General features: G+C 52.8%; 5 protein-coding genes across 5 annotated transcripts in view; 2 read left to right on the top strand and 3 right to left on the bottom strand.

Annotated features, from left to right (window-relative positions):
- Positions 1 to 4,121, top strand: part of LOC119110902 (protein dachsous) — a 28,960-nt gene extending 24,839 nt beyond the window's left edge. The window contains exons 23-29 of the mRNA XM_037234778.1: positions 311 to 472; positions 1,494 to 1,768; positions 2,021 to 2,161; positions 2,455 to 2,656; positions 3,297 to 3,669; positions 3,737 to 4,044; positions 4,095 to 4,121. Of these exons, the coding sequence (XP_037090673.1) occupies positions 311 to 472; positions 1,494 to 1,768; positions 2,021 to 2,161; positions 2,455 to 2,656; positions 3,297 to 3,669; positions 3,737 to 4,044; positions 4,095 to 4,121 (1,488 nt within the window). The remainder of the gene's footprint in view (positions 1 to 310; positions 473 to 1,493; positions 1,769 to 2,020; positions 2,162 to 2,454; positions 2,657 to 3,296; positions 3,670 to 3,736; positions 4,045 to 4,094) is intronic.
- A 4,883-nt stretch (positions 4,122 to 9,004) lies between these two features.
- LOC119110901 (digestive cysteine proteinase 2-like) lies at positions 9,005 to 11,413 on the top strand. Its single transcript, XM_037234777.1, has 2 exons — positions 9,005 to 9,364; positions 11,186 to 11,413. Exons 1-2 carry the CDS (start codon positions 9,005 to 9,007, stop codon positions 11,411 to 11,413), a joined length of 588 nt encoding a protein of 195 aa, XP_037090672.1.
- A 3,126-nt stretch (positions 11,414 to 14,539) lies between these two features.
- LOC119110907 (uncharacterized) lies at positions 14,540 to 16,177 on the bottom strand. The gene is made up of 3 exons (XM_037234783.1): positions 16,057 to 16,177; positions 15,431 to 15,560; positions 14,540 to 15,191 (listed from the first exon to the last, which is right to left on the bottom strand). Exons 1-3 carry the CDS (start codon positions 16,145 to 16,147, stop codon positions 15,011 to 15,013), a joined length of 402 nt encoding a protein of 133 aa, XP_037090678.1. The 5' UTR covers positions 16,148 to 16,177; the 3' UTR covers positions 14,540 to 15,010.
- Positions 16,178 to 20,543: 4,366 nt separating this feature from the next.
- Positions 20,544 to 21,844, bottom strand: LOC119110906 (uncharacterized). The gene is made up of 3 exons (XM_037234782.1): positions 21,697 to 21,844; positions 21,035 to 21,164; positions 20,544 to 20,791 (listed from the first exon to the last, which is right to left on the bottom strand). Exons 1-3 carry the CDS (start codon positions 21,785 to 21,787, stop codon positions 20,611 to 20,613), a joined length of 402 nt encoding a protein of 133 aa, XP_037090677.1. The 5' UTR covers positions 21,788 to 21,844; the 3' UTR covers positions 20,544 to 20,610.
- Positions 21,845 to 25,239: 3,395 nt separating this feature from the next.
- The window catches only part of LOC119110905 (uncharacterized), a 1,745-nt gene continuing 728 nt past the window's right edge, over positions 25,240 to 26,256 (bottom strand). The window contains exon 3 of the mRNA XM_037234780.1: positions 25,240 to 26,033. Coding sequence (XP_037090675.1) covers positions 25,853 to 26,033 — 181 coding nt within the window. The 3' untranslated portion in view covers positions 25,240 to 25,852. The remainder of the gene's footprint in view (positions 26,034 to 26,256) is intronic.

Below are 26,256 nucleotides of genomic sequence, written 5' to 3'. Positions count from 1 at the left end.
GTGGGGTTCATGACCTGCCTGCGTGAGGCCCATATTAGCCTGCCCAGCGCCACCCAGTCTTGCTTTGCAGGGACGGAAGCAGCCATTTCGCGGCAAATTTATCGAAATAAAGTCCAGATAAGGTTACAGCTGTGCTATGCTTGAAGCTGTTGGGAGCGGAATTCTCCGGCATTGCCAGCACTGCTATTCTACCAGACCCTGCCAAAATCTGTGCACCCAACCGCCCTGTGAATATCCGGGGACGGCACCCGCTGTGTTCACTCTGGCTCCATTGATAGCAGTGCATCCTGACGCCGCCACCCGTGTCCAGGCCCGGCAGCAGTATGTGCTGCGCGTGACCGCCTCGGACTCGGCTCACCTGGCGGAGACCAATGTTACCATCAACGTGCTGGACGTGAACGACGAGCGGCCAGCCTTCTCGGAGAGTTCATACTCGGCCGGCGTGCTGGAGATGAGCGGACCCGGCGTGGAGGTACGCTGTTAGGCTCGGCGCAGAGGTGTGGCGTGGGGTACGCTGTTAGGCTCGGCGTAGAAGTGCGCTGTTGGGCTCGGCGCAGAGGTGTGGTGTGAGGTACGCTGTTAGGCTCGGCGCAGAGGTGCGGTGTGAGGTACGCTGTTGGGCTCGGCGCAGAGGTGTGGTGTGAGATACGCTGTTAGGCTCGGCGTAGAGGTGCGCTGTTAGGCTCAGCGCAGAGGTGTGGTGTGAGATACGCTGTTAGGCTCGGCGCAGAGGTGCGGTGTGAGGTACGCTGTTAGGCTCGGCGCAGAGGTGTGGTGTGAGGTACGCTGTTAGGCTCGGCACAGAGATACATTGTTATGCCTTGGTTGCCGGTTGCCTTGGCGCAGAGGTACGCTGTTAGCCTTGGCGCAGAAGAGTAATGTGAGGTACCCGACAGGGATCAGGGTGGGGGCATGGTTGGAGGCATGCTGGCGGGCCCCGATGGGAAGTATGTTGTGGCAGGTGACCCTACTCTGGGTGGAATCTTGCTGTAGAGCAGGCAGAGCGTCCGTGAATGGAGGTCTGCTGCGGGGCAGACTGTCGGTTCGGAGCGAAAGTCTGCTGGGACGCTGACCATCTGGTAGAGAGTGAATGTACGCTTCGACACAGGCTGTTTGGTCCAGAGTCTAGGTATGCACTGAATCAGGCGACTTTGGAGGAGTGGGACAGGGAGTGGGGGGATTCTGCGGGTTGGCGCCGGTCATATGATCTCCGCGAGACTCCTGTCTGCCCTCCGTCTATCCTTTACCTGACCTCTGCCTATCATCTACCTGACCTCTGTCAATCCTTTGCCTGACCTCTGTCTATCATTTGCCTGACCTTTGTTTCGCTTCTGTCTATCCTCTCTCTGACCCCGGTCTGACCACCTTTGCCTTACATCTTCCTGACCTCTGTCTGAACCCTACCTGGCCTCCCTTAGGTATTGTGTCAGGTCACCCTGACCTCCGTCTGACCAATGGTTAATCTCTCTGACCCCCTACCTGACCTGCCACAGGTGCTGAGCCTGACCGCCACGGACCGCGACCTAGGCGACAACGGCCGTCTGACCTTCTTCCTGCTGACGCCCACCACCGAGTTCTACGTGGAGCCTGACACGGGCGTGCTCTTCACCAACACCACGATGCGTTTCGAGCCGGGCCGACCGGTGCGCCAGCTGGTGGTGGGCGTGCGGGACGGCGGCCGGGCGTCGCTCAGCGCCGCTGCCGCCGTCTCCATCCACGTGGAGGACATCAACAACCACGCGCCGGAGTTCGAGCAGACGGTGTACAGGTGGGTGCGGCGGGATGGACAGGCGGATTGTCTTAAAAAACCGTGCTGAAGTTTAGGAATGGTGGGCGAGCGTGAGAACGACAGGGTGGGTTGACTTGTTTCCGCATGCCACAGGATTTTCATTGACGTAGACCACATGGATTCTCACAAGAACTTATGCTGGAGATGTGGCGAATTTTCGTAGGAATGCAAGAGGAGAGGTGCCGAATTTTCGCGTCATTTCTCCTGAACAGCTGACTCTGCTTTCCTCAGGGCCAGTATAGGGGAGGATACGCCGATGGGTCACGTGATCATGAAGATCACTGCGGAGGATATGGATGAGTCGCGTCACAACCGCAACATCGACTACTCCTTCGTCAGTGGCAACGAGGACGGCATGTTCCAGATAGCCAGGTAGCGCACGGTCATGGAACAAAGTGTTCTGTCTATCGCAGATGGCAACATTTGTTTGGGAATTTCGAGTCAAAATGTGCGCAGGGCCCAGCCACATGGAATACAGAATGCTTTCCAGTAGATCGACAAATTCGAAAAAATTCGTAAACCCAAGTTATTTTACATACCTGTGTGTGTTTGTCCGTACGTGAATTCTGACTATGCGTGTCTAGCGCGTGTAAACGCCCATACACTGTGCCTTTTAACACGTTACTGCGTATGTGTAGTGGTGCTGATCCTTCTCTTCATTGCAGCACCAGTGGCGAGGTGATCCTGCTGCGGCCGCTGGACCGCGAGCACCGCGCCCAGTACGTGATGGAGGCGGCCGCCAGCGACCGCGGCACGCCCGCCAGGAACGCCACCGCCCAGGTGGTCATCCAGGTCACCGATGTCAACGACCACGAGCCCAAGTTCAACCAGTCCGAGTACACAGCCTCCGTGAGCGAACTGGCGCAGGTACGGGCTCGCCGCCGCAGTGGCTGACCACGCAGCGGTCCTAGCCGTGCTGACAGACCAGTTGCGCACCTTTTGTGTAGAGAGGACGTGAAAAACCGATGCTCAATGGCTGTGCAAATAATTGCTTGTTAAAACAATGTTCTCCTTGGTGAGATACTCAGACGAGTGGATAAATTCGGTAATATGCTGCTCTCACCAAGCTATTATACAGTGCTAATATGGTCTTCCGACGTGCTGACAGCGGTACTGTCATGCTGAAAGTGTCCATGAATATAAAGTCAACTGACACTTTTATGCAGAATATCAATGGCGTTACCGAAATGTCATCGCCGCTTTGTTGGAACGACGAGTTTCAAATTATTCGCGTCTGCAGTCTGTTTGGTTGCTGGCATTGGCATTGGCAAGGTCTTGCTGGCTAGTTGCATATTCTTCAAAGAGTCCCTTCTCCTGCATATCTACTCGTACGGATCACGCATGTGGTAGCTTTGCCACGCGGAAAGCTTGCATTGTGCCCGCCTTTGCAACATGCGTCTCAGCGCCGTGGTTCCGACGAGTGTATGGCGACCGTCGCGGACGGGCGCTGGCACGCGCGGCTGACCGCGTGACCTCCCGTGTGACCCGTGTGACCTCCCCGCCGCAGGTGGGCTCGGCCGTGCTACAGGTGCACGCCACGGACCGCGACGCCGGCCAGAACTCGGCCGTCGTATACGACATCACGTCCGGCAACGACCACGAGGTGTTCCAGCTGGACCGCGACACGGGCCTGATCCGGCTGCGCAAGCGGCTCGACTTCGACCGGCTGGCCGAGTACCGGTTCATCGTGCGCGCCACCGACCGCGACCGTGCGCACCCGCTCTCAGCGCTCGCCACCGTGCGCGTGCGCGTGCTGGACGAGAACGACAACGCGCCCAGCTTCCCGCAGCCGGTGTACTACGCGTTCGCCACGGAGAACGAGCCGGCCGGCCGGCCCGTGTTCACGGCGCACGCCAACGACGCCGACCGCGGCCGCTACGGCCGGCTCAACTACTACGCTGACGGGCGGCGGCGGCTGGTTCCGCGTCGACCCGGGCTCGGGCGTAGTCACCACGGCCGCCGTGTTCGACTACGAGGCGCGCGACGTGTATGCCTTCACGATCAGTGCTACCGATTCGGGCGGCCAGACGGCTACGGCGCAGGTGCGCGTCACGGTGCGCGGCGTCGACGAGTTCGCGCCCGTGTTTGTGCGCTCGCAGTACCGACTGCGCGCGCCGGCCGACGGTCCGCCCGGCTACGTGGTGGGCCGCGTGGCGGCCACCGACCGCGACCGCGGCCCCGACGGCGTGGTGCTGTACCACCTGCGGACGCCGCACGGCTTCTTCCGCGTCAACAAGACGAGCGGCGAGATTGTGGTGACACGCAGTCTGGGCGAGCGGCGGCGGACACGGCGGGACCTGGCCAGCGAGCGGCTGGAGGTTGTGGCATCTAGCGGCCGGCCGGGCAGCTTGAGTGCGCTAGCCGGCGTTGAGGTGGTGCTGGACCCATCGCTGAACGGCACCGGGCTGCCGGCGGCGGGCGGCGGCGGCGGCGGCCTGGCCGACTGGGGCGTCGGCCGGCGGGTGGCCATGCTGGTGATCGTGCTGGCGTTCGGTGCCGCCTTCGTCTTCTTGCACATGCGCAACCGTCGCGTGAGCAAACCGACGATGGCCGAGCACCTGGACTCGTCGTTCGACACGGACCTGCGTGCGGCGGCGCCGGCGGCCGGCCTGCACTACCCGCCGCGCTACAGCGAGATCGGCCATCCGTTCGGCGCGGCCGGCCGGCCAGCAGGCCGCAACACGACGTCCGAGCTGTCAGAACAGTCGCACCGCTCCGCCTCGAGCGGGCGCGGCTCGGCCGAGGACGGCGACGAGGACGAGGAGATTCGCATGATCAACGAGGGCCCGCTGATGCAGCAGAAGCTGCGCCAGCTGGCCGTGCCCGACTCGCGGCTGCACGACAGCGACAGCGTGTCGGAGGCGAGTGCGCAGAACACGCAGGAGTACCTGGCGCGGCTGGGTATCGACACGACGCGAGCCGACTCGCACAAGGGCTCGCAGAGCCTGCGTGCCGACAGCGTGCACCTGCTGGATGGGCCGGGCGGCGCGGCCGAGGGCGGCGTCAGCCTCGGCGAGCTGATCTCGTCCAAGCTGACGGCGGTGGGCGCCGAGGAGGACGAGGCCATCATGGACGGCACGCGCGCCTTCGGCCTGGACGAGACGCAGCCGTCGATGACGGGCTCGCTCAGCTCGATCGTGCACAGCGAGGAGGAGTTGACCGGCAGCTACAACTGGGACTACCTGCTCAACTGGGGGCCACAGTACCAGCCGCTGGCGCACGTGTTCTCCGAGATCGCGCGGCTCAAGGACGACAGCGCGCCCAGCCCGTACGCGGTGAGCGCGGCCAAGCGGCCGCCGCCGCTGCTGACGAGTGTGGCGCCGCGCTCGGTGGCGGCGCCGCTGCCGCCCCGTTCTAGTCTCGGACTCGTGTCGATGCCGTCGCTGCCGCGCTCGCCCATCTCGCAGGAGGCGTTCGCGGCGCAGGCCATGTCGCCGTCGTTCTCGCCGGCGCTCTCGCCGCTCGACACGCGCTCGCCGTCCATGTCACCGCACGTGCCGCGTGGCCTGGCGGCGGCGGCGGCGGCGGCGGCGCACCGGCGCTCCCACCTGCTGGCCGGTGCCTCCTCCAGCTCCGAGAGTGAGCTCAGGTTGTAGCGCGCGCCGGCCGCGCGCGCGTGCCATAGCCGAGTGGGCGGGCGGCGCACGCCGCGGTGCACAGCGCCGCTCGTCGCCGCCCGTGCGCCGCTCGTCGCCGCCCACATGCCGCTCGTGTCCTCATGTGATATAGGTTTAGGTGGAGAGCGCTTCCCGCGAGCGTGTTGTGTGCCAAATGAAGAGCACTTCTGACAGTGAGACTCTGTTGTTCTGTTATGCGTCGCCGCTGCATGAGTGAATGACATCAACTGTGCTTGTGTTGCGAAGTGTCCATTTTTTCATAATTGTATTTGTCCTGCAGTAATATATCAACCGATGTGTGCCAAGCCCACATAAACATTTTGAAACGTTTTTGAGCTGAAGGGATATGTCAGGCTACTCGCCCTTTCTGATGGTACATGAATTATGATTGCTAATGTAGTATACAGCACGAATGACCGAAGGCCACGGAGGCCAGGAAACGAGTTCAAGTGGTGGATTATAAAATATCTGAATGATCGACCGCTGTAGGGCGCGGAATGTTTTTGTCCTACATGAAAGCCATGCATTGGGCCCGTAGAGAAAACCGTAATTATAGCGGGATTGAAAGGCAGGGTATCTCCTCAGCCTGAGAGCGAGAGGATTGGGTACCAGATGTTCTGAAGATCATAACACAGCTGCCATCCACAAATTGCGTTTCCCATTGACGGGAAGATCCACTGGCATTGTTTGCTACCTTCGACTCGGCTACCATCGACTGTCTGGGCACGGTAATGCCAGCAAAGAATTTCTCAGAAAACGTCACCATTTCCCCACAAACAGAAACCGAAACCATGGAGTTGAGAGCGGTCAAGTAATTTGCAGAAATCCCAGGAAAATAGAACTCGTTACGTAAAAGTTCAGTCAGTTTCAAATCTGGCGCATATTCACAGGCCACGGTAAGAGGCTCGTTCGTATCGTATCCAAGCTCTGCCTTACCCAGTTTTGTGTTTAGATGCTTACTTACATGTTCGGACAAAGTTTCCCCGTCTCGCCGTCAATCGCATTGAGTAGGACTTTTGTGTTTAAAGGCATCTTTATGTGTTGGTACAAAGCTTCGCCGTCTCGCCGTCAATCGCATTGAGTGGGAGTTTTGCGTTTAAATGCGCATTTATGTGCTCGTACAAAGCTTCACCGTCTCACCGTCAATCCTATTAGGTAAGAACTAACAAAATCACTCCAACCTAGCACTGGTTTGGACAACTCTCATTCCATACCTCAGCGGTGCTGCCTGGGACAGGCACTGTCCAGTTTGCATCGGCCTACATGGTCATCACGTCAGCAGTACTGCTCGGAACAGGCATTGTCCAGTTTGTGCCAGCCCATGCGGTCACCAACTCAACGACGTTGAGCAGGTCATCTCGGTTCAGCCCACACCATCACCGCCACAATGGCCCTGCCCAATACGTCAGCCCGGGTCAATAGAAGGAGACATGAGGACCCAGGGAAAGGGTCAATAGACATGTTGTCGCTGCATCAGTAGCTCTCCCCAGCACGGGCAGAGAAGCTCAGCTCGGCCCATGCCGTCGCTGCATCAGTAGCGCTCCCCAGCACGGGCAGAGAAGCTCAGCTCGGCTCCACGCCGCCCCAGTACGGGCAGAAAAGCTCAGATCGGCACATGTCGTCGCCACATCAGCAGCGCTGCTCAGCACGGGCAGAGAAGCTCATCTCGGCCATGCCGTCGCCACATCAGCAGCGCTCCCCAGCACGGGCAGAGAAGCTCAGCTCGGCCCATGCCGTCACCACATCAGCAGCGCTGCAAGGGCGGGAACGGACGGCTGGTCGGCGGGACCGGCGCCAGCGAGTGTAGATAAGATGGGAAGACAGACAGGCGGCGCGGCCCTCATCAGTGTAAGTACGTCCTGCTCGCGCACTTGGCTGAGCGGATAAGCTCTCCGCTACCAGCAGTGTTACCGACTGTGTGGAGGCCGTCAGCCGGTGACGAGGTCACTGCAGAGACTGCCGGCATTCCACGCTAAGCTGCCCACTCTGTGCCGCGAACAGATCAGCGATGATGCAACCGTAAGTGACCGAGTCACCGGTGTTTTGTAAAATCCCGAGTAATGTCGGCTTACTTGCGAGTATACATTGTGCAAGAAAATCCAGTTCACTACTGCATAGGTTTTATCGCGCAAGGCTAAACACGACAAACTGTGTCCCACATAGCCGTGTGAACTATTGTTATACATTGTTATTTTTGCACGTTGTGAAACGGTATTGACTTATCATCTTAATGATATGTGATCCACGAAGGCCTTGCAATTACAAAGTAGTTGCCCCGAAAATATATCAGACATCGACTAGATTGCAATCAGGTGATCTACATCATCTGAGCCCTCGTCCAGCGACATTACCCAGCAGACCTCGAATACAGCAGACCATTTGCATGGCCGTTGGACATTCGAGAACAAGTGATTCTTGTAGCGTAGCTTACATTATTACCAACCCGGTGTTTATAACTAATACACTTGAAACTCTCCGAACAACTTAACCCGACCCACTCTGCGGCGACTCGGTGTGGCCTCACACAGCGTGGAGGCAGCCCTCTCGCCAGCTGCCTGTATTTCAGCTGGTCTCTGCTGCTCCTGGCGACGGCGGGCTGGCTGGCGACCCCCGGCGGCGCCGCAGCCGGCGACTGGGAGGCGTTCAAGCTGCAGTTCGGCAGGGTGTACTCGACGGCGCAGGAGCAGCTGCGCAGGCAGGTGTTCGAGCGCAACGTGGAGATCATCAGCCGCCACAACGCCCAGTTTGACGCTGGCAGGAGCTCGTATCGTCTGGCGGTGAACCAGTTCGCCGATCTGACCAGCGAGGAGTTCGGCCGGCGGGTGCTCCTTCCGGTGAGGAATGGCGCAGCTGATGCTGTGGTGACGCGTTTGTCGACGGGTGCCGACGGGTGATGCCAGGTTAATATCATGTCGAGGCGCCTGTTGTGACGATATCTGACCTTAAAGGGTGCCCAGCAGTTGATTAAACCGTTTTGAATGCAGTTAATCAAAATATATGTTATTTGAGCTCTGTTGAAGCTATGTTTTCAATTGAAGTTTACCGCATTTCCATTATTAGTGTTATTGTTCAGCGTCTAGCAAGCGACGTTTACCAAGATGTGTTTGGTCTTGCTTTTCAAATAATGTTAGCGCCTCACAGCTAAAAAATGGTGTCTCTAAATCGATTTCCGGAACGAAATAATTGCAAATCCTGTGAGAGGTTGAGCACAATCGTGTCAATTATTGCTCAACGTCCAAGCAGAACTCACAACCAAAGCAATATACTTCAATGTTTGAACATTCATTGGCGGAGCAGTCTCTCTGTGTTCCAAATTCACCCCAAATTTTCGCGATTACATCACCGGCAGTAAAAATAACAGCGTGGTCATGCTTCCACGGCACCTGCAGGTGTCCCACGCCTTCGTTTTCCCTACCAGCGCTGAGGGCTCGCGCCTCCACCTCCGCAGACGGCAACGCCACTGCCAGCGAACGGCTCCGCCTCCGCGGGGCCAGCTGGCCCGCGCGGGACCGGCGGACCGGGCGGACCGCACCGGACCGCGCCGGACCAGTTCGACTGGCGGCAACACGGCGTGCCGATCCACATCAGGAACCAGGGCATGTCGGCCGGCTGGACGATCCCGCCCGTGTCAGCCGTGGAGAGCGGCCTGGTGATCAGCGACGGTCAGCTGGTCTCGCTCAGCCGTCAGAACCTGCTCGACTGTGTGTCGCCGCCGTCGATGGCCGGCGCGCTCGAGTACGTGCACGAGCACGGTCTGGCGTCCGAGGCCGACTACCCGACCACCGGCGGTCAGGGCACGTGTCGGCAGAACGCGCCGGCCGCCGCCGCCCTGGATCAGGTGCACCAGGTGACGAGTGGTGACGAGGTCGGCCTGGCCGCCGGCCTCCTTCAGAACCCGGTCGCCGTCCTCATCAACGCTGGACTCGCCTCGTTCCAGGTGGGCTTCAGTCCCAGCGTGGTAGGTGTTTCCAGGCGGGGAGGGGGCGGCAAGACCGGAGGAGGGCGTGGTCACATGGGTCCTCTGTGTAGCAGTTGGTTTGGGTCAGCTGGGCAGCAGTTATTTGGGGGTGCGAGATCGGAGGAGGGCGTGGTCACGTGGGTCCTCTGTGTAGCAGTTGTTTGGGCCAGCTGTGCAGCAGTTGTTTGGGGGTGCGAGATCGGAGGAAAGCATGACGACGTGGGTCTTCTGTGCAGCAGTTGGTTTCGCTGTGTGTGGGTGTGAGATCACGTCGGTATTTTGCCGGTGCCAATTTAGATCGTGTGCGCACCGCGATGGAAAGGCCTTGACTGACCGTGGTCACCGAGAAAGCGTCTGCCACAGATTTGCTGCGTCGGTCGTATGTCCTTACCGATGCCGGGCTCTACCACACATACGGACTACTACCGGATACCTCAAGTAAATGTGTGAAAGCCATAGGACATCAGTGTCAGGTCCACGTGATATTTCGGCCGACGCTTTACACCCAAGAATCTAACCCATCACGTGCTCAATTCTTTAATTTGTGAAAGAGCACAGTAACACGCAGTTAGTCACAGTCACAGAACAGGCTGAACCTCCACGGCGTTGGGAAACCGAACGTAATCTGATCCGTGCCTCGCCATACAGCGCCTGGGCTTATTTTCCTGGGCGCAAATTTTCCGAAGTTGAAAGGGAATGTGCAGGACCAACACGTACGGAATGTGCAGTGAAATTTTCCGAAGTGAGGAAGGGTGTCGGCCCTGAAAGACGGCTGTCCCGTCAATCGTCTGCCCTGCGTCACCTCATTCAGCGCCTCATCCGGAAGGCACGTAAAGCCCCTTCAACTGGGGAGGGTGTGCAGCGGCAGCTCCAGCCGGAGCCATGAGTTGGCCCCAAGGCCGGCCTGGTGGGTGTCCCGAGCGTATGCACATACCGAGGCTTGGATCCTTGAGAGGCGCAAGTCACGGTGGTGACGACAGATCTCGATGGCATCAACACTGTTTCATACCACATCACCGCCTGCGTCTGTCCAGGTCACAGCACAGACCTCAATGGCATCAACACTGCTCCACACCACATCACCGCCTGGGTCTCTCCAGGTCACAGCGCAGACCTCGATGGCATCAACACTGCTCCACACCACATCACCGCCTGCGTCTGTCCAGGTCACAACACAGACCTCAATGGCATCAACACTGCTCCACACCACATCACCGCCTGCGTCTCTCCAGGTCACAGCGCAGACCTCGATGGCATCAACACTGCTCCACACCACATCACCGCCTGGGTCTCTCCAGGTCACAGCACAGACCTCAATGGCATCAACACTGCTCCACACCACATCACCGCCTGCGTCTGTCCAGGTCACAGCACAGACCTCGATGGCATCAACACTGCTCCACACCACATCACCGTCTGCGTCTGTCCAGGTCACAGCACAGACCTCGATGGCATCAACACTGCTCCACACCACATCACCGCCTGGGTCTCTCCAGGTCACAGCACAGACCTCGATGGCATCAACACTGCTCCACACCACATCACCGCCTGCGTCTGTCCAGGTCATAGCGCAGACATCGATGGCATCAACACGGTTCCACACCACATCACCGCCTGCGTCTCTCCATGCCAGAGCGCAGTTCAAAAATGCTCCATCGTCACGAAAGGATCTCTGTCCGAACAAAGCGTACACGCAAACAAGCCCCCGCCCACTCCCGATAGGCCACTGACATCGTCCAGAAAGCATCCCTTGCCCGCTGCCTTCGGGTGTCCTGCAGCGGTGGAGGCCATCGCCGCTGACATGAGCCGTGCCTGCTGCAGCTCTACTCCTCCGGCATCTACGACGACCCGCGGTGCACGGCGTCGGGGGTTGACCACGCCGTCCTCCTGGTGGGCTACGGCACGGCGTCCGGCACCGCCTTCTGGACGCTGGCCAACTCCTGGGGCACGTCCTGGGGCGAGGCCGGCTTCATGCGCATGAAGCGGGGCGACAACATGTGTGGCGTCGCCTCCTACGCAGCCTACCCCACCGGCGTGCATGCCGCCTGACCGGCTCGCGTGCGGCGCCGAGACGTGGGAGAGCCGGACGTGTGACGTGCGCTGGGGACGTGCGTGACCTGTAAGAGCGATGGCGTGAGACGTCTCAGTGTTCTCTGTTCAAAGGGATGAATCGTGAGGTTCGAGCCGCTGGGCACTGATACGCGTCGACCGAAACCGCGCGTCCATGGAGAGTGCAGACGATGAAGCGTAGAGGGCAGCCTGCAGCCACCTGTAAGACCAGGGAGGTGTACTGCGGCGTGTGAAGACCAGACGTGTGCATACATTTGGATGTGGTTCGAGGTGACTCTGAAATCATGCAGACTTCGGTTGAGTTCAAGTGCTACAGCATGACGCAAAAATCATCGTTTGCTGTACCAAGCTTATATGAAGTCACAATAAAGACCGCACAAGTCCAACAAGCATGTGAAAATGATATGCGCATCAGGCATTATGAATACCATTTCCAGGACACCTACACAGCAATGGCCCATCTCACCCGACTGCAATCGGCGCACTGATTCCAGGACACCTACACAGCAATGGCTCATCTCACCCGACTGCAATCGGCGCACTGATTCCAGGACACCTACACAGCAATGGCTCATCTCACCCGACTGCAATCGGCGCACTGATTCCAGGACACCTACACAGCAATGGCTCATCTCACCCGACTGCAATCGGCGCACTGATTCCAGGACACCTACACAGCAATGGCTCATCTCACCCGACTGCAATCGGCGCACTGATTCACCACAAAGTTTATTGCATCGTGATTGCAAAGTAGCCCGCACATCGTATGGTTCTCGGAAAAATGCCCACGTCGACCGTTCGCTGCGTCTTTCCTAATCGCAAAGTCACGCCTGAATTAACTCATCTTCCCTGGAGGTAGTTAGCATACGCATTCCAGGCGAGCTTTCATGCATCTCTCGCCATAAATTGGTGACCTTCCCAGTTAAATCCGTCCCAGTGCTTTAGAAAAATTAGAAAATTGCAGGCTCCCGGAGCAACATTGCGTCTATGCTGAGCGGACTGGACTCAAAGTCGCATTCCCAACACATTTAGCGCAAAAGTGTGACATGGGAGCGATCTGAGTTAAATAGGTACTTAGGCCTCGTGGGACCATTCAAGGTCATTGACCTGACCACAACTATCTGTTCCATGGGAGCTACCACTTTAGATGCATTTCATGCCTAAGAATTGCACTTTCTTACATATTTAAAAACAAACGTTCGAAAGCAACAAGAGAAATTCATTTTCGTCATTATCACTCTGCAAGTCGCGAGAAACTTACACAGCGCCGTGGTCTCATTTGGGATTAAAGGTATCGATTATTCCCGCCATGAATCAACCGTCATGTAAACAAAACTGCACGGCGTCGTCCATTGAGTTTTCATGGGCTTGGAAAATTTCACTGGGTAGCAACGCGTTCTCTGTTTACGCGCGTTTTGTCATAAATGTCCGACAACCTCGGGATATCTGCTCGTGGCGCCGTAAAGGTCACCGACGTCGCTCTGATGAAAATGGACTCTGTGAGACTTATATTATTACTAACCGCTGCTAATTAGCCTTGGATGATCCGCAGGGGCGTCCTGAAGTGAACGCTTGCTTGGATCCTATTCTTTTAGGCCCAACAGTTCACAAACATTTGTGGTAAGAACTTCGGAAGGAGGTCATTTGTTCACTTTTCCTCTGAAAATCGATTGCTCTGTAGGCGCAGGAGACATAAGACCCCTTTTCTCCCAGCGGAGATCTCCTTAAGACGTGCGGATGCCTCGGGAGACGACCTGGCTGGAGGTCAACACTCTCGGAGAAAGTCACGTGAAAAAAATCATGGAGAAATACTTGGGTCATGCAACCTTTGTGCGACCTGTTATTTTGTCTGAGTTGCTAAAAGTAGTTTGCATGGGAGCCGGTCCACGACCTAACATGCCACAAATGACGTCACGGTGACAGAAGCCTGTTAGTTATTTCTGGCATCCTAAAGCACTTAACAAGCTCTTTCAGATATATGGCTGGCCTAGCCGACACAAACAGCGTGGAAAGATAATTTCTACAAAGTTATTTGAAAGTGTAAAAAATCTCCCTAAAATGTCAAAATGCCACACAAACATGAGCAGCAATTGCAGTTCGTTATCTACGACGCCACGCTAAGGCTCTCTGAAAGTGCTGAAAGTGGAAAGCCGGCATGATGCCGCCTGGACCTACCGAAAGGCGGCAAGACCTAAAGCATATTCTCGTCTTGCTGATCACACTCGACAAAATGTACATTTCGAAACGGAATTTACACACTTCTGACACATTATGACAATAAAAAAATAAGCGGACCCGTACCCAAGTTAAACCCTTATATTCCATTCTGAAGATTCTTGGGTGTCTGTGCGCCATCCGAGGTAAAGTTATTTCCCGAACTCTCCTTTCCATTATTACAATGTCCAAAAAGATCTGAACAACGTTGGGATGCTTTCCACATGTGGCAACAAGCGTGCCTCTGAAGGAGCAGTTACTTGACAGTCAGCCCGATAATTAGTAAAAGGGCGCTTTGGCTCGCCTGGAAGACAGGAACGCACTGTCCTTGTGTGCAGACTGGGCGCGTTTAAGGCTTTACTTTCTTGCGTATTAAAAAGAAGCAAGAGAAGCGTTATTTTCACCACTATCGCTCAGCAAGTGTAGATAAATATTCACAGCTGCGTGGCCTAACTCGGAATCAAATCTATCGATAGTCCCCGCAATGAAACAACCGTCACGTAATAGAGGTGGGCGGCATTGTCCCTCGAGTTTTTTGTTCATGGGCTCGGGAAGTTTGATTGACTTACAGCGCGTTTACTGTTTACGCGTATTTCGTTCCGTGCCTCACCTTTAATATGTAAATGCTTAATGAGCCAAGGGCATCTAGAACTGTGACAAGGAGAACACTGACAGAACGACTTTAGGAGGAAGACCGCCGCCTTTGCAAAAATGAGGGATATGTTTCTATAATAACAAAATTGTGTTACAACGCTTTAATTTGCTATTGCACGTCTTTACCTATACGTTGGGAGCTTTATCGCTGGAAATATTGTTTTATTTTGCGGTTTAAGGCGTCTAAACATGCGATAGTGATGTGTCATGCTTCACAGCAGACTCCAAACAATAGGGTTTCAAACGGAAGCTTTATTTTCAGGTTTTCTTCACTTCAAGTCATTGTCCAGCGGGTAAAATCACGCTTGCAGAGCCGACAGTACGCTCGTTCTTAGCAAGTAGTTTTGTGACTCGAAGCAAATGGTATTTCCGACAAATGTGTTATCAGGAGATGACAGCTACATAACACTCTGCATAAGCATGCTCAAAACCATTATGTCATGAACGTCAGGGATGAACAGTGCTTAAATTGCAGATGGTTTGGTGAGTTAACATATGCACTTGCCACGGAAGCTGTTAACAAAACAAAGCGCCACAAAGCTGCGCTACAGGCACTGGTGGTACCGTTCCACAAAACTACTGTTTCGTGAAGAAACTAGTCGTGGCTATAACTTAACAGGTCTGCGACTGTCTTGGGCGGGTGGAACTATCACCATCTTATCACAATCAAGTCGTTATTTCAATGTTACCGCACACAATCAACTGCGTTCAGAGAAAAGGGTACTTCTCTTCAGGAAGAGCAACCAGCTTGCCCCTAACGTAGTGTTTGCACACAAGGCGGGGACAGCAGTCTGGAAATGCCTTCCTGCGGTCTCCCACGGCCTCTCTGCAGAACAGATTGTCCGCCTTCAGCTTCTGGAAGTCCACCCGCCTGCCCACCTGGGGGCACCTGCAAAAAGAAGAAAATTATGTGTCATTTCCCACAGTTGCCTCTCTGAGACCAAAATCCTAGTCGCTCAGAGCAGCAAGTCACTCCCAGGGCCGATTTTGCTTTTGGAGTATGCTTGAAATGTAAACTGATACCTAAACACTAAACTCTGCAAGCCTTCTAACGCTTGCTACACAGCTCGAACAAACACTATTGAGATGGACTGTCTCGTCGTAGTCGATGTGCTTGAGGGTGCTCACCGGAAGCGGTCGATGTAGAGAGTACCGTTCTCCTTGATGCAGTGGCTCTGCTTGCAGCCCGAGTTACGGCTGCTCCACACAGCACCCACGGGGAATCTCTTGCCGATCTGGTAGTCTTGGCACTTATCACCTGAAAGCAATACAGTGCCACAGTCAGACCATGTCACCGGTCGCCTCGCCACCCCCACCTTGACGCGTAATGTAAACCAACAGATCGTCGCACAAGATCGCTGCGTAACAGCGGCCGATCGTAAGCAATCTCGTGCCTCTTGTGGAGTCCCGTGATTTTTAGCCAAAGTCTCGTGCGGCCAATAGCGGTGGCGCATGCACGCCCTGCGTTTCAAACTGACCGGCATTGAAGCGTTACTGTATCCCAGTAGGAGTCCGTTACAAAAACTGAACCATCACGCAAACAAACATTGCGGAACAGCAAAGCGAAGAATATCATGCCGCCGATAGCTGATCATACCTTGGTGATACTATTCTGCTATAGTTACATGATTACGAAGCAGACGACAAATTGCTGAGATGTCTTGAACTGTTGACGTGTGCTTTAGTGGGGCCCGATTTATAACTTCCCTATGCAAATAGCAGCTGACGCTGCATCCGAACGCTGCAGCACTCACCTTTTCCAACGGGGAACTTGACGAACCTCGGGTACTGTTGAGCCAAGCAGAGCTGCGCCCCGAGAACCAGCAGAGCTGCGAACTTGATCATGTTGGCCGACGTTGTGGTCTGTGGTGCTGTGCTGCTATGGCCGCTGTGCGCCGTTGCTCGGGTCGTCTGTACCTCTCTCGCCGCTGGCACGCCGGTTATATAGCGGCGGCGGAGGGCGTGCGGGCGCGCGTGCGGCGTGCGCCCACTCCACCGCCAGGGGCGTTGTTCAGACAGGGAATCTCCTCGCCGCCCGCCCGGTCTTGGCCACGGTGAGACTCTCTGGCGCCACGACTCGGCGCCCCGGTGGTGCTCCCCGTCCTGCCCGGCGCCAGCGAGGGGACCCTTCACGACTGCCGTTGGCTGCTGAAGACTGTCTGCTGATCGTCAATTTGCTCATCTTGTGTCACACCAGAAATCGAAGAATATTCCTCTTACTGGGTGGAGGTATTTGTGCTAATCTTTATTAGCGATCATGCAACAGCAACCGGTTGAGCTCTGGCGAAATTCTATTGAAATCTTTTCCACATCTCTGTAACGTACGTTGGTTGCAAACAGGCAGTAGATGATTGAGCTTACTTATCCTGCACAGATCACCATGTTTGGGAACAGAGGGGCGCAGGAGAACATTGGGGTCTCTCGACCTCGGCATATCTACTCGTGGCGCCGTAAATGTCCTGGCGATTTCAGCACGTCTATTTGTGGCGCCATGAATGTCCCGACGATCCCGGTATATCTGCCTGCGGCGCCGTGAACGCTCCGACGCCCTTTCATGAGACTGGAATCACTAAGACGTATATTGTCACTAACCATTGCTACCCAAGCTTGCCTGATCCCGATACACGCCGTCAAGTGAACTTTTGCTAGGGTCCTGCTTTTTGGGTTCAACAGTTCGCAAACATTGGAGATAAGAACTTTAGCAGGCAGTCATCTGCTTCCTTTTCCCTTGAAAACCGACTGCTTTGTAGATGCAGATGACATGAGACCTTGTTCTCCCAGCGGAGATCTCCTTCAGACGTGCGGCTTCTTCAGGAGACGACCTGGCTGGAGGTCGGCACTCCCGGAGAAAGACGCTTGAAGAGAACTCATGGAGAAGTGCTTGCGATATCCGCCCTCTGCGCGAATTGCTATTTCAGCTGAGTTTTGAAATCAACTGCATAGGAGTCATGCCACGACCTGACATACCTTAGGTGACGTCACGGTGAATGGGGCCTCTTAATCATTACTGGCATCCTAAAGCACTGCTCAGGCTCCTTCAGATCTATGGCTGGCCTCGTCAACACAAACAAAGCGGAAAGACAGTTCTTACAAAGCTGGCTGAAAATTTGCAATCTTAAAAGAGTGAAAGCAATAGATACATGAGCAACAATTGCAGCTTGACATCAACGGCTTCACGCTACGGCTCTGTGAACGTGCTGAAATTGAAGAGCCAACATGATGCTGCCCACACCTACCGCAAAGCGGCAAAACCTCAAGTACATTGTCGTCATGCTGATCATGCTCAATAGATCACACCTCTCGAAGCGAAATTAACACACTTCTCACAGGTTTTGAAAATCAAGAGACTAAGCAGACTCGTGCCAACACGCTGGCGGCATCCTTTTTCATCCTGAAGATTCTTGGGTGCCCGGACGCCATCCGGGGTGCGTCCAAAAAGATCTGAACAACAATGGAATGCCGTCCTCATATGACGCCAAACGCACCTTTAAAGGAGCATTCCCTGGGCAATCAGCGCGATATGTAGGAACAGGGCGCCTCGGCTTGCCTGAATGGCGCCATGCGAGAAAGATAGAACTGCGCTGTAATAGCGCGCAGACTGAACGTATTTCAAGTTGTCCATTCTTACGCATTAAAAAGCAGCAACAGAAATGTAATTTTCGTTCACTGGAGTGCTTTATCGCTCAGCAAGTGTTGTACATTTACAAATCTCCGCGGCCTAACTTGGGACCAAATTTTTCGATAGTCTTTGCAACGAATCAGTTGTTCCGTAATCCAAAGTGAACGGCATGGTGCCTTGAGCTTTTTCATGGACTCGGAAAGTTTAATTGAGTTACAGTGTGTTTACTGTTTACGTGTATTTTGTCTCGTGTCTCGATTTTGATATGTAAATTCTTGATGAGCCAAAATCATCTAGAGATGTGACAAGGAGGAAACTGACAGGAGGACTTTAAAAAAACCAGCGCCTTTGCAACAAGGAAGGGTATGTTTTTATGATAACAAAGTTTTGTTGGAAAGCTGCAACTTGCTGGTGTGCGTTTTTACCCATACGTGCGTAGCTTTTATCGCTGGAAATATTGTTTCATTTTGCTGTTCGTTCATCGTAGCGTGTTAGCATACGACAGTAGTGTTTCATGGTTGACAGCAGTCTCCTATCCGTAGGCTTCCAACCGAAACTTTATTTTCAGATATTTTTCACTTCAAGTCATTCTCCTGCGGGTAAAATTACGCATACAGAGTCGACAGTACGCTCGTTCTTAGCAAATGGTTTTGTGACTCGAAGCAAATCCCGATCCCGATACACGCCGTCAAGTGAACTTTTGCTAGGGTCCTGCTTTTTGGGTTCAACAGTTCGCAAACATTGGAGATAAGAACTTTAGCAGGCAGTCATCTGCTTCCTTTTCCCTTGAAAACCGACTGCTTTGTAGATGCAGATGACATGAGACCTTGTTCTCCCAGCGGAGATCTCCTTCAGACGTGCGGCTTCTTCAGGAGACGACCTGGCTGGAGGTCGGCACTCCCGGAGAAAGACGCTTGAAGAGAACTCATGGAGAAGTGCTTGCGATATCCGCCCTCTGCGCGAATTGCCATTTCAGTTGAGTTTTGAAATCAACTGCATAGGAGTCATGCCACGACCTGACATACCTTAGGTGACGTCACGGTGAATGGGGCCTCTTAATCATTACTGGCATCCTAAAGCACTGCTCAGGCTCCTTCAGATCTATGGCTGGCCTCGTCAACACAAACAAAGCGGAAAGACAGTTCTTACAAAGCTGGCTGAAAATTTGCAATCTTAAAAGAGTGAAAGCAATAGATACATGAGCAACAATTGCAGCTTGACATCAACGGCTTCACGCTACGGCTCTGTGAACGTGCTGAAATTGAAGAGCGAACATGATGCTGCCCACACCTACCGCAAAGCGGCAAAACCTCAAGAACATTGCCGTCATGCTGAGTATATTCGATAGATCACACCTCTCGAAACGGAATTAACATACTTCTGACACGTTTTGAAAATCAAGAGACTAAGCAGACTCATGCCAACACGCTGACAGCATCCTTTTTCATCCTGAAGATTCTTGGGTGTCTGTACGCCATCCGGGGTGCGTCCAAAAAGATCTGAACAACAATGGAATGCCGTCCTCATATGACGCCAAACGCACCTTTAAAGGAGCATTCCCTGGATAATCAGCGCGATGTGTAGGAACATGGCTCTTCGGCTTGCCTGAGTGGCGCCATGCGAGAAAGATAGGACCGCGCTGTACTAGCGCGCTGACTGAACGTATTTCAAGTTGTCCTTTCTTACGCCTTCAAAAGCAGCAACAGAAATGTAATATTTGTCCATAGGAGTGCTCTTTCGCTCAGCAAGTGGTGTACATTTACAAATCTTCGCGGCCTAACTCGGAATAAAATTTTCGATAGTCCCTGCAACGAATCAATTGTTGCGTAAATGCAAGTGAACGGCACGGTGGCTTGAGGTTTTTCATCGATTCGGAAAGCTGCTTGAGTTACAGTGTGTTTACTGTCACGTGTATTTTGTCTCGTGTCTCGATTTTGATACATAAATTCTTGATGAGCCAAGATCATCTAGAAACGTGACGAGGAGGAAACTGACAGAACGGCTTTTAAAAGAAGACTGGCGCCATTGCAACAAGGAAGGATGTGTTTCTATGATAACAAAGTTTTGTTGGAAAGCTATAATTTGCTGGTGTGCGTTTTTACCTATACGTGCGTAGCTTTTATCGCTGGAAATATTGCTTCATTTTGCTGTTCGTTGATCGTAGCATGTAAACATACCATGGTAGTGTTTCATGGTTGACAGTAGGCTTCAAACAGTAGGCTTCCAACCGAAACTTTATTCTCAGATGTTCTTCACTTCAAGTCATTGTCCAGCGGTTAAAATTACGCATGCAGAGCCGACAGGGCGCTCGTTCTTAGCAACTAGTTTTCTGACTCGAAGCAAATCTCACTTCCGACAGAGGTGTAATTAGGAGCTGACAGCCATATAACTCTGCATAACATGCTTAAACCATTATGTCATGGATGTCTGGGGAAACACTGCTTAAATTGCAGGTGGTTTGATGAGTTAACATATGCACTTAACACAGAACCTCTTCACGAAACAAAGCGCCACAAAGCTACGCTACAGGCACTGGTGGTACCATTCCACAAAACTACTGTTTCGTGAAAAAAAACTACTGATAACTATAACGTATCAGGTTTGCGACTGTCTTGCGGCAGCTAGAACTATCACCATCGTATCACAATCAAGTCGTTATTTCAATGTTACCGCACGCCATCAACTGCGCTCAGAGAAAAGGGTACTCGTCCTCAGGGAGAGCGACCAGCTTGCCCCTAACGTAGTGTTTACACACAAGGCGGGGGCAGCAGTCCGGAAATGCCTTCCTGCGGTCTCCCACGGCCTCTCTGCAGAACAGGTTGTCCGCCTTCAGCTTCTGGAAGTCCACCCGCTTCCGCACCTGGGGGCACCTGCAGAAAGAAAAAAACTATGTGTTATTTCCCACAGTTGCCTCTCAAAGACCAAAATCCTCGTCGCTCAGAGCATCAAGCCACTCCCAGGGCCGATTTCGCTTCTGGAGTATGCTTGAAATGTAAACTGATACCTAAACACAAGGCATGCTCTGCAAGCCTTCTTCCACTTGTTATACAGCTTGAACAAACACTATTGAGATGGACTGTCTCGTCGTAGCCGATGTGCTTGAGGGCGCTTACTGGAAGCGGTCGATGTAGAGAGTACCGTTCTCCTTGATGCAGTGGCTCTGCTTGCAGCCCGAGTTACGGCTGCTCCACACAGCACCCACGGGGAATCTCTTGCCGATCTGGTGGTCCTCGCACTCATCACCTGCAAGCAGACCAGTGCCACAGTCAGACCACGGCACCGGTCGCAACGCCACCCCCACCTCGACACGTGATGTAAACCAACATATCGTGGCACAAGATCGCTGCGTAACAGCGGCCGACCGTATGGAATCTCGTGTCTCTTGTGGAGTCCCGTGATTTATAGCCAAAGTCTCGTGCGGCCGATAGCGGTGGCCCTGTCATGCCCTGCGTCCCAAACTGCCAGGCATTAATGCGTGGCTGTGTCTCGGTGGAGTGGCTGTACATGATTACGAAGCAGGCGACGAATTGCTGAGATTACAAAAGCGAACCATCACGCAAAGAAACATTGCAGAACAGCAAAGCGAAGAATTTTAAACTGTCGATAGCAGATCATACCTTGGTGATACTATTCTGCTATAGTTACATGATTGCTAAGCAGACGACAAATTGCTGAGATGTCTTGAACTGATGGCGAGTGCTTTAGCGGCGCCCGATTTGTAACTTCCTTATGCAAATAGCAGCTGACGGAGTCATCCGAACGCTGCAGCACTCACCTTTTCCAACGGGGAACTTGAAGTACCTCGGGTACTGTTGAGCCAAGCAGAGTTGCGCCCCGAGAACCAGCAGAACTGCGAACTTGATCATGTTGGCCGACGTTGCGGTCGGTGGTGCTGCGCTGCTCTAGCCGCTGTGCGCCGTTGCTCGGGCCGTCTGTACCTCTCTCACCGCTGGCACGCCAGTTATATAGCGACGGCGGAGGGTGGGCGGGCGCGCCTGGGGTGTGCACCCACTCCACCGCCGGGGGCGGTGTTCAGACAGGGAATCCCCGCGCCGCCCGGCCGGTCCTATATGGCGCCACGGCTCGCGCGGTCCGGCGGTGCTCCCCGTCCTGTCTGGCGCCAGCGAGGGGCCCAGCGAGGGGAGGAGGTCAACACTCTCGGCGAAAGATACTTGAAGAAAACTCATGGAGAAATGCTTAGGACATCCGCCCTTTGCGTGAATTGTTATTTCATCTGAGTTATGGAATCAATTGCATAGGAGTCTGGCCACGACCTGACATACCACGGGTGACGTCACGGTGAATGGGGCCTCTTTATCATTGCTGGCACCCTAAAGCAGTGCTCAGGCTCTTATAGATATGTGGCCGGTCTCATGGACACAAACAAAGCGGAAAAACAGTTCTTACAACAGAATTGGCTGAAAATATGCAAAATTCCCCCCCCCCCCAAACTTAAGATGCCAAACAAACATGAACAACAATTACAGTTGAAAATCAACGAAGCCCGTTAAGTCTCTTTAAAAGTGCTGAACGTGAAAAGTCAGCATGATGCCGCCTAGGGCTATCGAAAGGCAACAAGACCTGAAGTACATTACCGTCTTCCTGATAGTACTCAACATATCACACCACTCGAAAGAGATTTTACACGCTCCTGACACATTTTGAGAATTAATGAGCTCAGCAGACCAGTACTAACACTACGCCATTATTCTTTTTCATTCTGAAAATCCTGTGTTGTCCGTGCGCCATCGGATATGCAGCTGATTCCGTAACTCACATTTTTCCATTAAGATTTGAACAACATTAGGATGTTTTCCACATGTGGCGACAAACGTAGCTTCCAGAGAGCAGTCACTGGACAATCAGCACGATATGTAGACAAATGGTGCCTCGGCTCACCTGAATGGCGCCGTATGAGAAAGATAGGAACGCGCTGTCATAGCGCGTAAACAGAATGCGTTTCTTTGGCAAGAATAGCCAAAGCAATTTCCAGCCTACTCTCACCATACAGCAAATCCAGCCGTCACGCTCTAATGTGCTCACGATCTCTTCTTTCACTTGTCGAAAGGTGCGTGACTGTCGGGGCGTTCTGTTTTCATTCGAAACCTAAAACTGAAAAAAAATTGTGAGAGCTAATCCAGCGTTGTGTAATTCTTGACAGTCTTTAACTAAGACTTCGAATTCAAAAATGTCTGATGTTGTGCAACAAGAACACTGAAGCCTATTTGTGCATCGAAATATTCCGGAGTACGAGTTCCTTCGAACATCTGCTGACAACGAAGTTTTATCCAGAGCCAAAAAGGGCATTTGATTGTAATGTTGGCACAAATGCATTCGGGAGACTACCGCACCAAAATCCAGGGCCAGTGGCGCAGAATGTCCTGTTCATCCCCTGAACCAGACGAAAGCGCCGAAGAAAAGAGGTGGGCATTTAAGTGGCCCTTTTGAGCAAGACACTTTGACGAGGGTTGCTGTCAGTGAAAACAGTGGTTCAAACGTTATGCAGATTACCAGGGTTTAGTCCTTGTGCGGCGCCAAAACCGGTACCAAATCGAAGTGGAATTTTGCCAAACCTCATTTTTCCTCTTACAGTACCAAAAAGTCCACTCAAGCGCCAAAAATACACTTCCGGAGCCAATGGCACTCCTACCTTTGTTTTACGAATTTCACGCGATTCGACAGATCAACAGAAAACGTTTCAGTATCAAGTTTGAGGAGATTTAAAAGGCGGAATGGTTGAGTTATCAGCACCTTTGGCACAAATGTACAAGCCCCGGTTGAATCTCGTTTGTATCATGATCTTTGAGCACCATTTTGGCTGCTGCATTCGCTGGCGCTCTATGAAAAGGCGGAAGATGCCGTACTTCGCGTTCGTGAAACGCGATACAACAGATGAAAGAGGCGATACAAAATATGTTTATTAAATCTCCTCCCCGACGCAGCCTTGCACGTCGAGCGTGCAGGGTACAAACTCTTCAGCGCGCGCCGCTATCGGAAATGATAATGCAGAGGTGTTTGCATTCAGGTGGCAGAAAACACTCGAAAGGCCAGCTAAGTCATATGCCGTTTATCACGTCATATTCATTTCACCTACGTTGTTTGTTTCATTCTTAAGAAGCGATGCTATTTATCGTATGTGGCTAAAGAGCATCGATTTATTCTGGATGAGCTTAAAATTATTTGTTACCCCCGCAAGGGCACAGTGCCCTTCCACCCCCACCCCCTCCTCTTCTCTACCACGCGGCTGCAGGGCACCATTAAGCATCCATGACGAAGATAAAATTCAGCGCCACTTGATGATCCACTTCAAAACTAGTTGTGAGCGTAGCAGTTGATGCTTCCGCCATCACGTGCCTTTGCACAACAATTATAGGTTGCATGTGCGAGACGCTCACTTTGTGGGGTCACACTATCCTTGCCAATGTCGCGATGTTGCTAATGACAATTTGACGGGTTCGTTAGGTTTGTCATTTGTCAATTTTAGTCGTCCTGCCGATGCGATCTCGTCATGGTGCTGTGATATGTATTGTATTTTGCGTCTCTTATTATAATGTGATCCCTAAGGTGCAGTCAAACGATCTTATTCGCATTTGTGAGCAAATATAACACAGCTGCTTTTACCTTTGCTAGTGAGAACGCGTTTTCCTTACGCCAACGAAATTGCGGTGTGTGTGCTTTACTGGCACTTGACTAACTCTTGGCGTGTGGACACCTCAGGTAGGTGCTCCTCCAATCATACCTTATATGAGTGTTTTCAGCAACAGCTCAGCGGCGTCATTTCACATAGGATCACAGCCGTTTTGCAGGTTTCATATACGCTTTGAGTATGTGTAAAAGTGACCGAGGTGTAGCACTCGAGAAAGCATCGTCTGAGCTACAACAATGTAGCGAAGGTCTTTTTTAAGCGTTGCCTAGGGGACTATCGCATTTTTGAAGTGTTTGTATTGCGAAGGTGTTGAGGAATACAAGCAAGGAATATTCGATGTAGGTGTGCTTCAACGCCCGCACCGAGGCGTAATGTTACGCTGGATCAGCCACACCGGTAGTGTGGGCCTTAAGGGGAGTGTGTCTAGTCAAATAAGGATTTTTTTACGGTTCACCTAAGATGGCATGAAATTTCTATTTACAAATTTTAAAAACTCGGAATTTCGATTTGCAATGTACAAACTTGTTAAGCCACGGAGAAAAATGACAAAGCCTTGCACCTGTGCAAGGGATCAGGATATGGTCCAATACACAAGGCTGGACTTGAATGTCACCAATCGCTGCTGAAGCTCTTTACGCATAAGACGAGCGTCTTCTGTTTTAAACACATAGCTGGAAACATTGTTTTATTTTGCTATTTTGTAGCGTCTCAACATACGATAACATTGCTTCAAGTTCAACAGTAGGCTTCCTGCAGCAGGATTTCGTACCGCCACTAGGTCTTCAGTTTTTCATCACGTCATGTCGTTGCTACGCTGGGGAACTATGCATGCAGAATCGACAGTGAGCTCGTGTGAGCAGCAGCAGAATCGACAGTGAGCTCATTCACTGACTTCGAGTCCCAGAACTACGTTCCAAGAAGTTTCGGACTCGGAGTAAATTGCAGTCACGTCTAACAGACAGCTACATACACACTCGAAATATGCATACTTAAACCACTGTCAGGGATGTCCGTAAGAGACCTTGTCTTAAATCCCAGGTGGTTGCGTAAGCTAGCATGCGCTGTTAATAAACAACGGAAGCTGTTTCCAACACGACGCAAAAATGAAGCGCCACCGGGCTCCAGTGCTACTATTCCACAAAAATACTGTTTCGTGGAAACCAATTGATGATAATAACTTAACAAGTCTGCAACTGTCTTCGGCAGGTAGAAATATCACATTCGTATCACAAACAAGCCTTCATTTCATGTTTACCATGCGTTTTCCGCAAGCAATGGACTGCATTCAGAGCAAAGGATACTCGTCCTCAGGGAGAGCGACCAGCTTGCCCTTAACGTAGCGTTTACACACAAGGCGGGGACAGCAGTCCGGAAACGCCTTCCTGCGGTCTACCCAGGCCAGCCTGCAGAACAGATTGTCCGCCTTCAGCTTCTTGTAATCCACCCGCTTCCTGACCGACGGGCACCTGCAAAAAGAAGAAAATCATCTGTTATTTCCCATAGTGGTATCCACTTCTCAAAGACCAAAAAAATCGGTCTTCAGAACACTGAACCATTCCCAGGGCCAATTTTACCCTTGGATCATGTTAAAACATGAACTGATATATATATATATATATATATATATATATATATATATATATGCCAGACATGCTCTGCAAGCCTTCTAACGCTTGTTACACAGCTCGA

The sequence above is a fragment of the Pollicipes pollicipes genome, unplaced genomic scaffold, assembly GCF_011947565.3.
Source record: "Pollicipes pollicipes isolate AB1234 unplaced genomic scaffold, Ppol_2.1 Scaffold_7247;HRSCAF=8697_pilon_pilon_pilon, whole genome shotgun sequence".
In the NCBI taxonomy this organism is placed as follows: domain Eukaryota; kingdom Metazoa; phylum Arthropoda; class Thecostraca; order Pollicipedomorpha; family Pollicipedidae; genus Pollicipes; species Pollicipes pollicipes.
This window is presented reverse-complemented; position numbering and strand designations above follow the sequence as displayed.

What these genes read in the sequence shown, in the direction of transcription:
- LOC119110901 (XM_037234777.1), top strand. Translation starts at nt 9,005, where the DNA reads ATGTCGGCCGGCTGGACGATCCCGCCCGTGTCAGCCGTGGAGAGCGGC. An exon ending in TGGGCTTCAGTCCCAGCGTG is followed by an intron (nt 9,365 to 11,185) that starts GTAGGTGTTTCC and finishes TGCCTGCTGCAG; the next exon opens with CTCTACTCCTCCGGCATCTA.
- LOC119110907 (XM_037234783.1), bottom strand. Translation starts at nt 16,147, where the DNA reads ATGATCAAGTTCGCAGCTCTGCTGGTTCTCGGGGCGCAGCTCTGCTTG. An exon ending in CAAGTTCCCCGTTGGAAAAG is followed by an intron (nt 15,561 to 16,056) that starts GTGAGTGCTGCA and finishes TATTGCTTTCAG; the next exon opens with GTGATAAGTGCCAAGACTAC. An exon ending in CTCTACATCGACCGCTTCCG is followed by an intron (nt 15,192 to 15,430) that starts GTGAGCACCCTC and finishes TTCTTTTTGCAG; the next exon opens with GTGCCCCCAGGTGGGCAGGC.
- LOC119110906 (XM_037234782.1), bottom strand. Translation starts at nt 21,787, where the DNA reads ATGATCAAGTTCGCAGTTCTGCTGGTTCTCGGGGCGCAACTCTGCTTG. An exon ending in CAAGTTCCCCGTTGGAAAAG is followed by an intron (nt 21,165 to 21,696) that starts GTGAGTGCTGCA and finishes GTCTGCTTGCAG; the next exon opens with GTGATGAGTGCGAGGACCAC. An exon ending in CTCTACATCGACCGCTTCCA is followed by an intron (nt 20,792 to 21,034) that starts GTAAGCGCCCTC and finishes TTCTTTCTGCAG; the next exon opens with GTGCCCCCAGGTGCGGAAGC.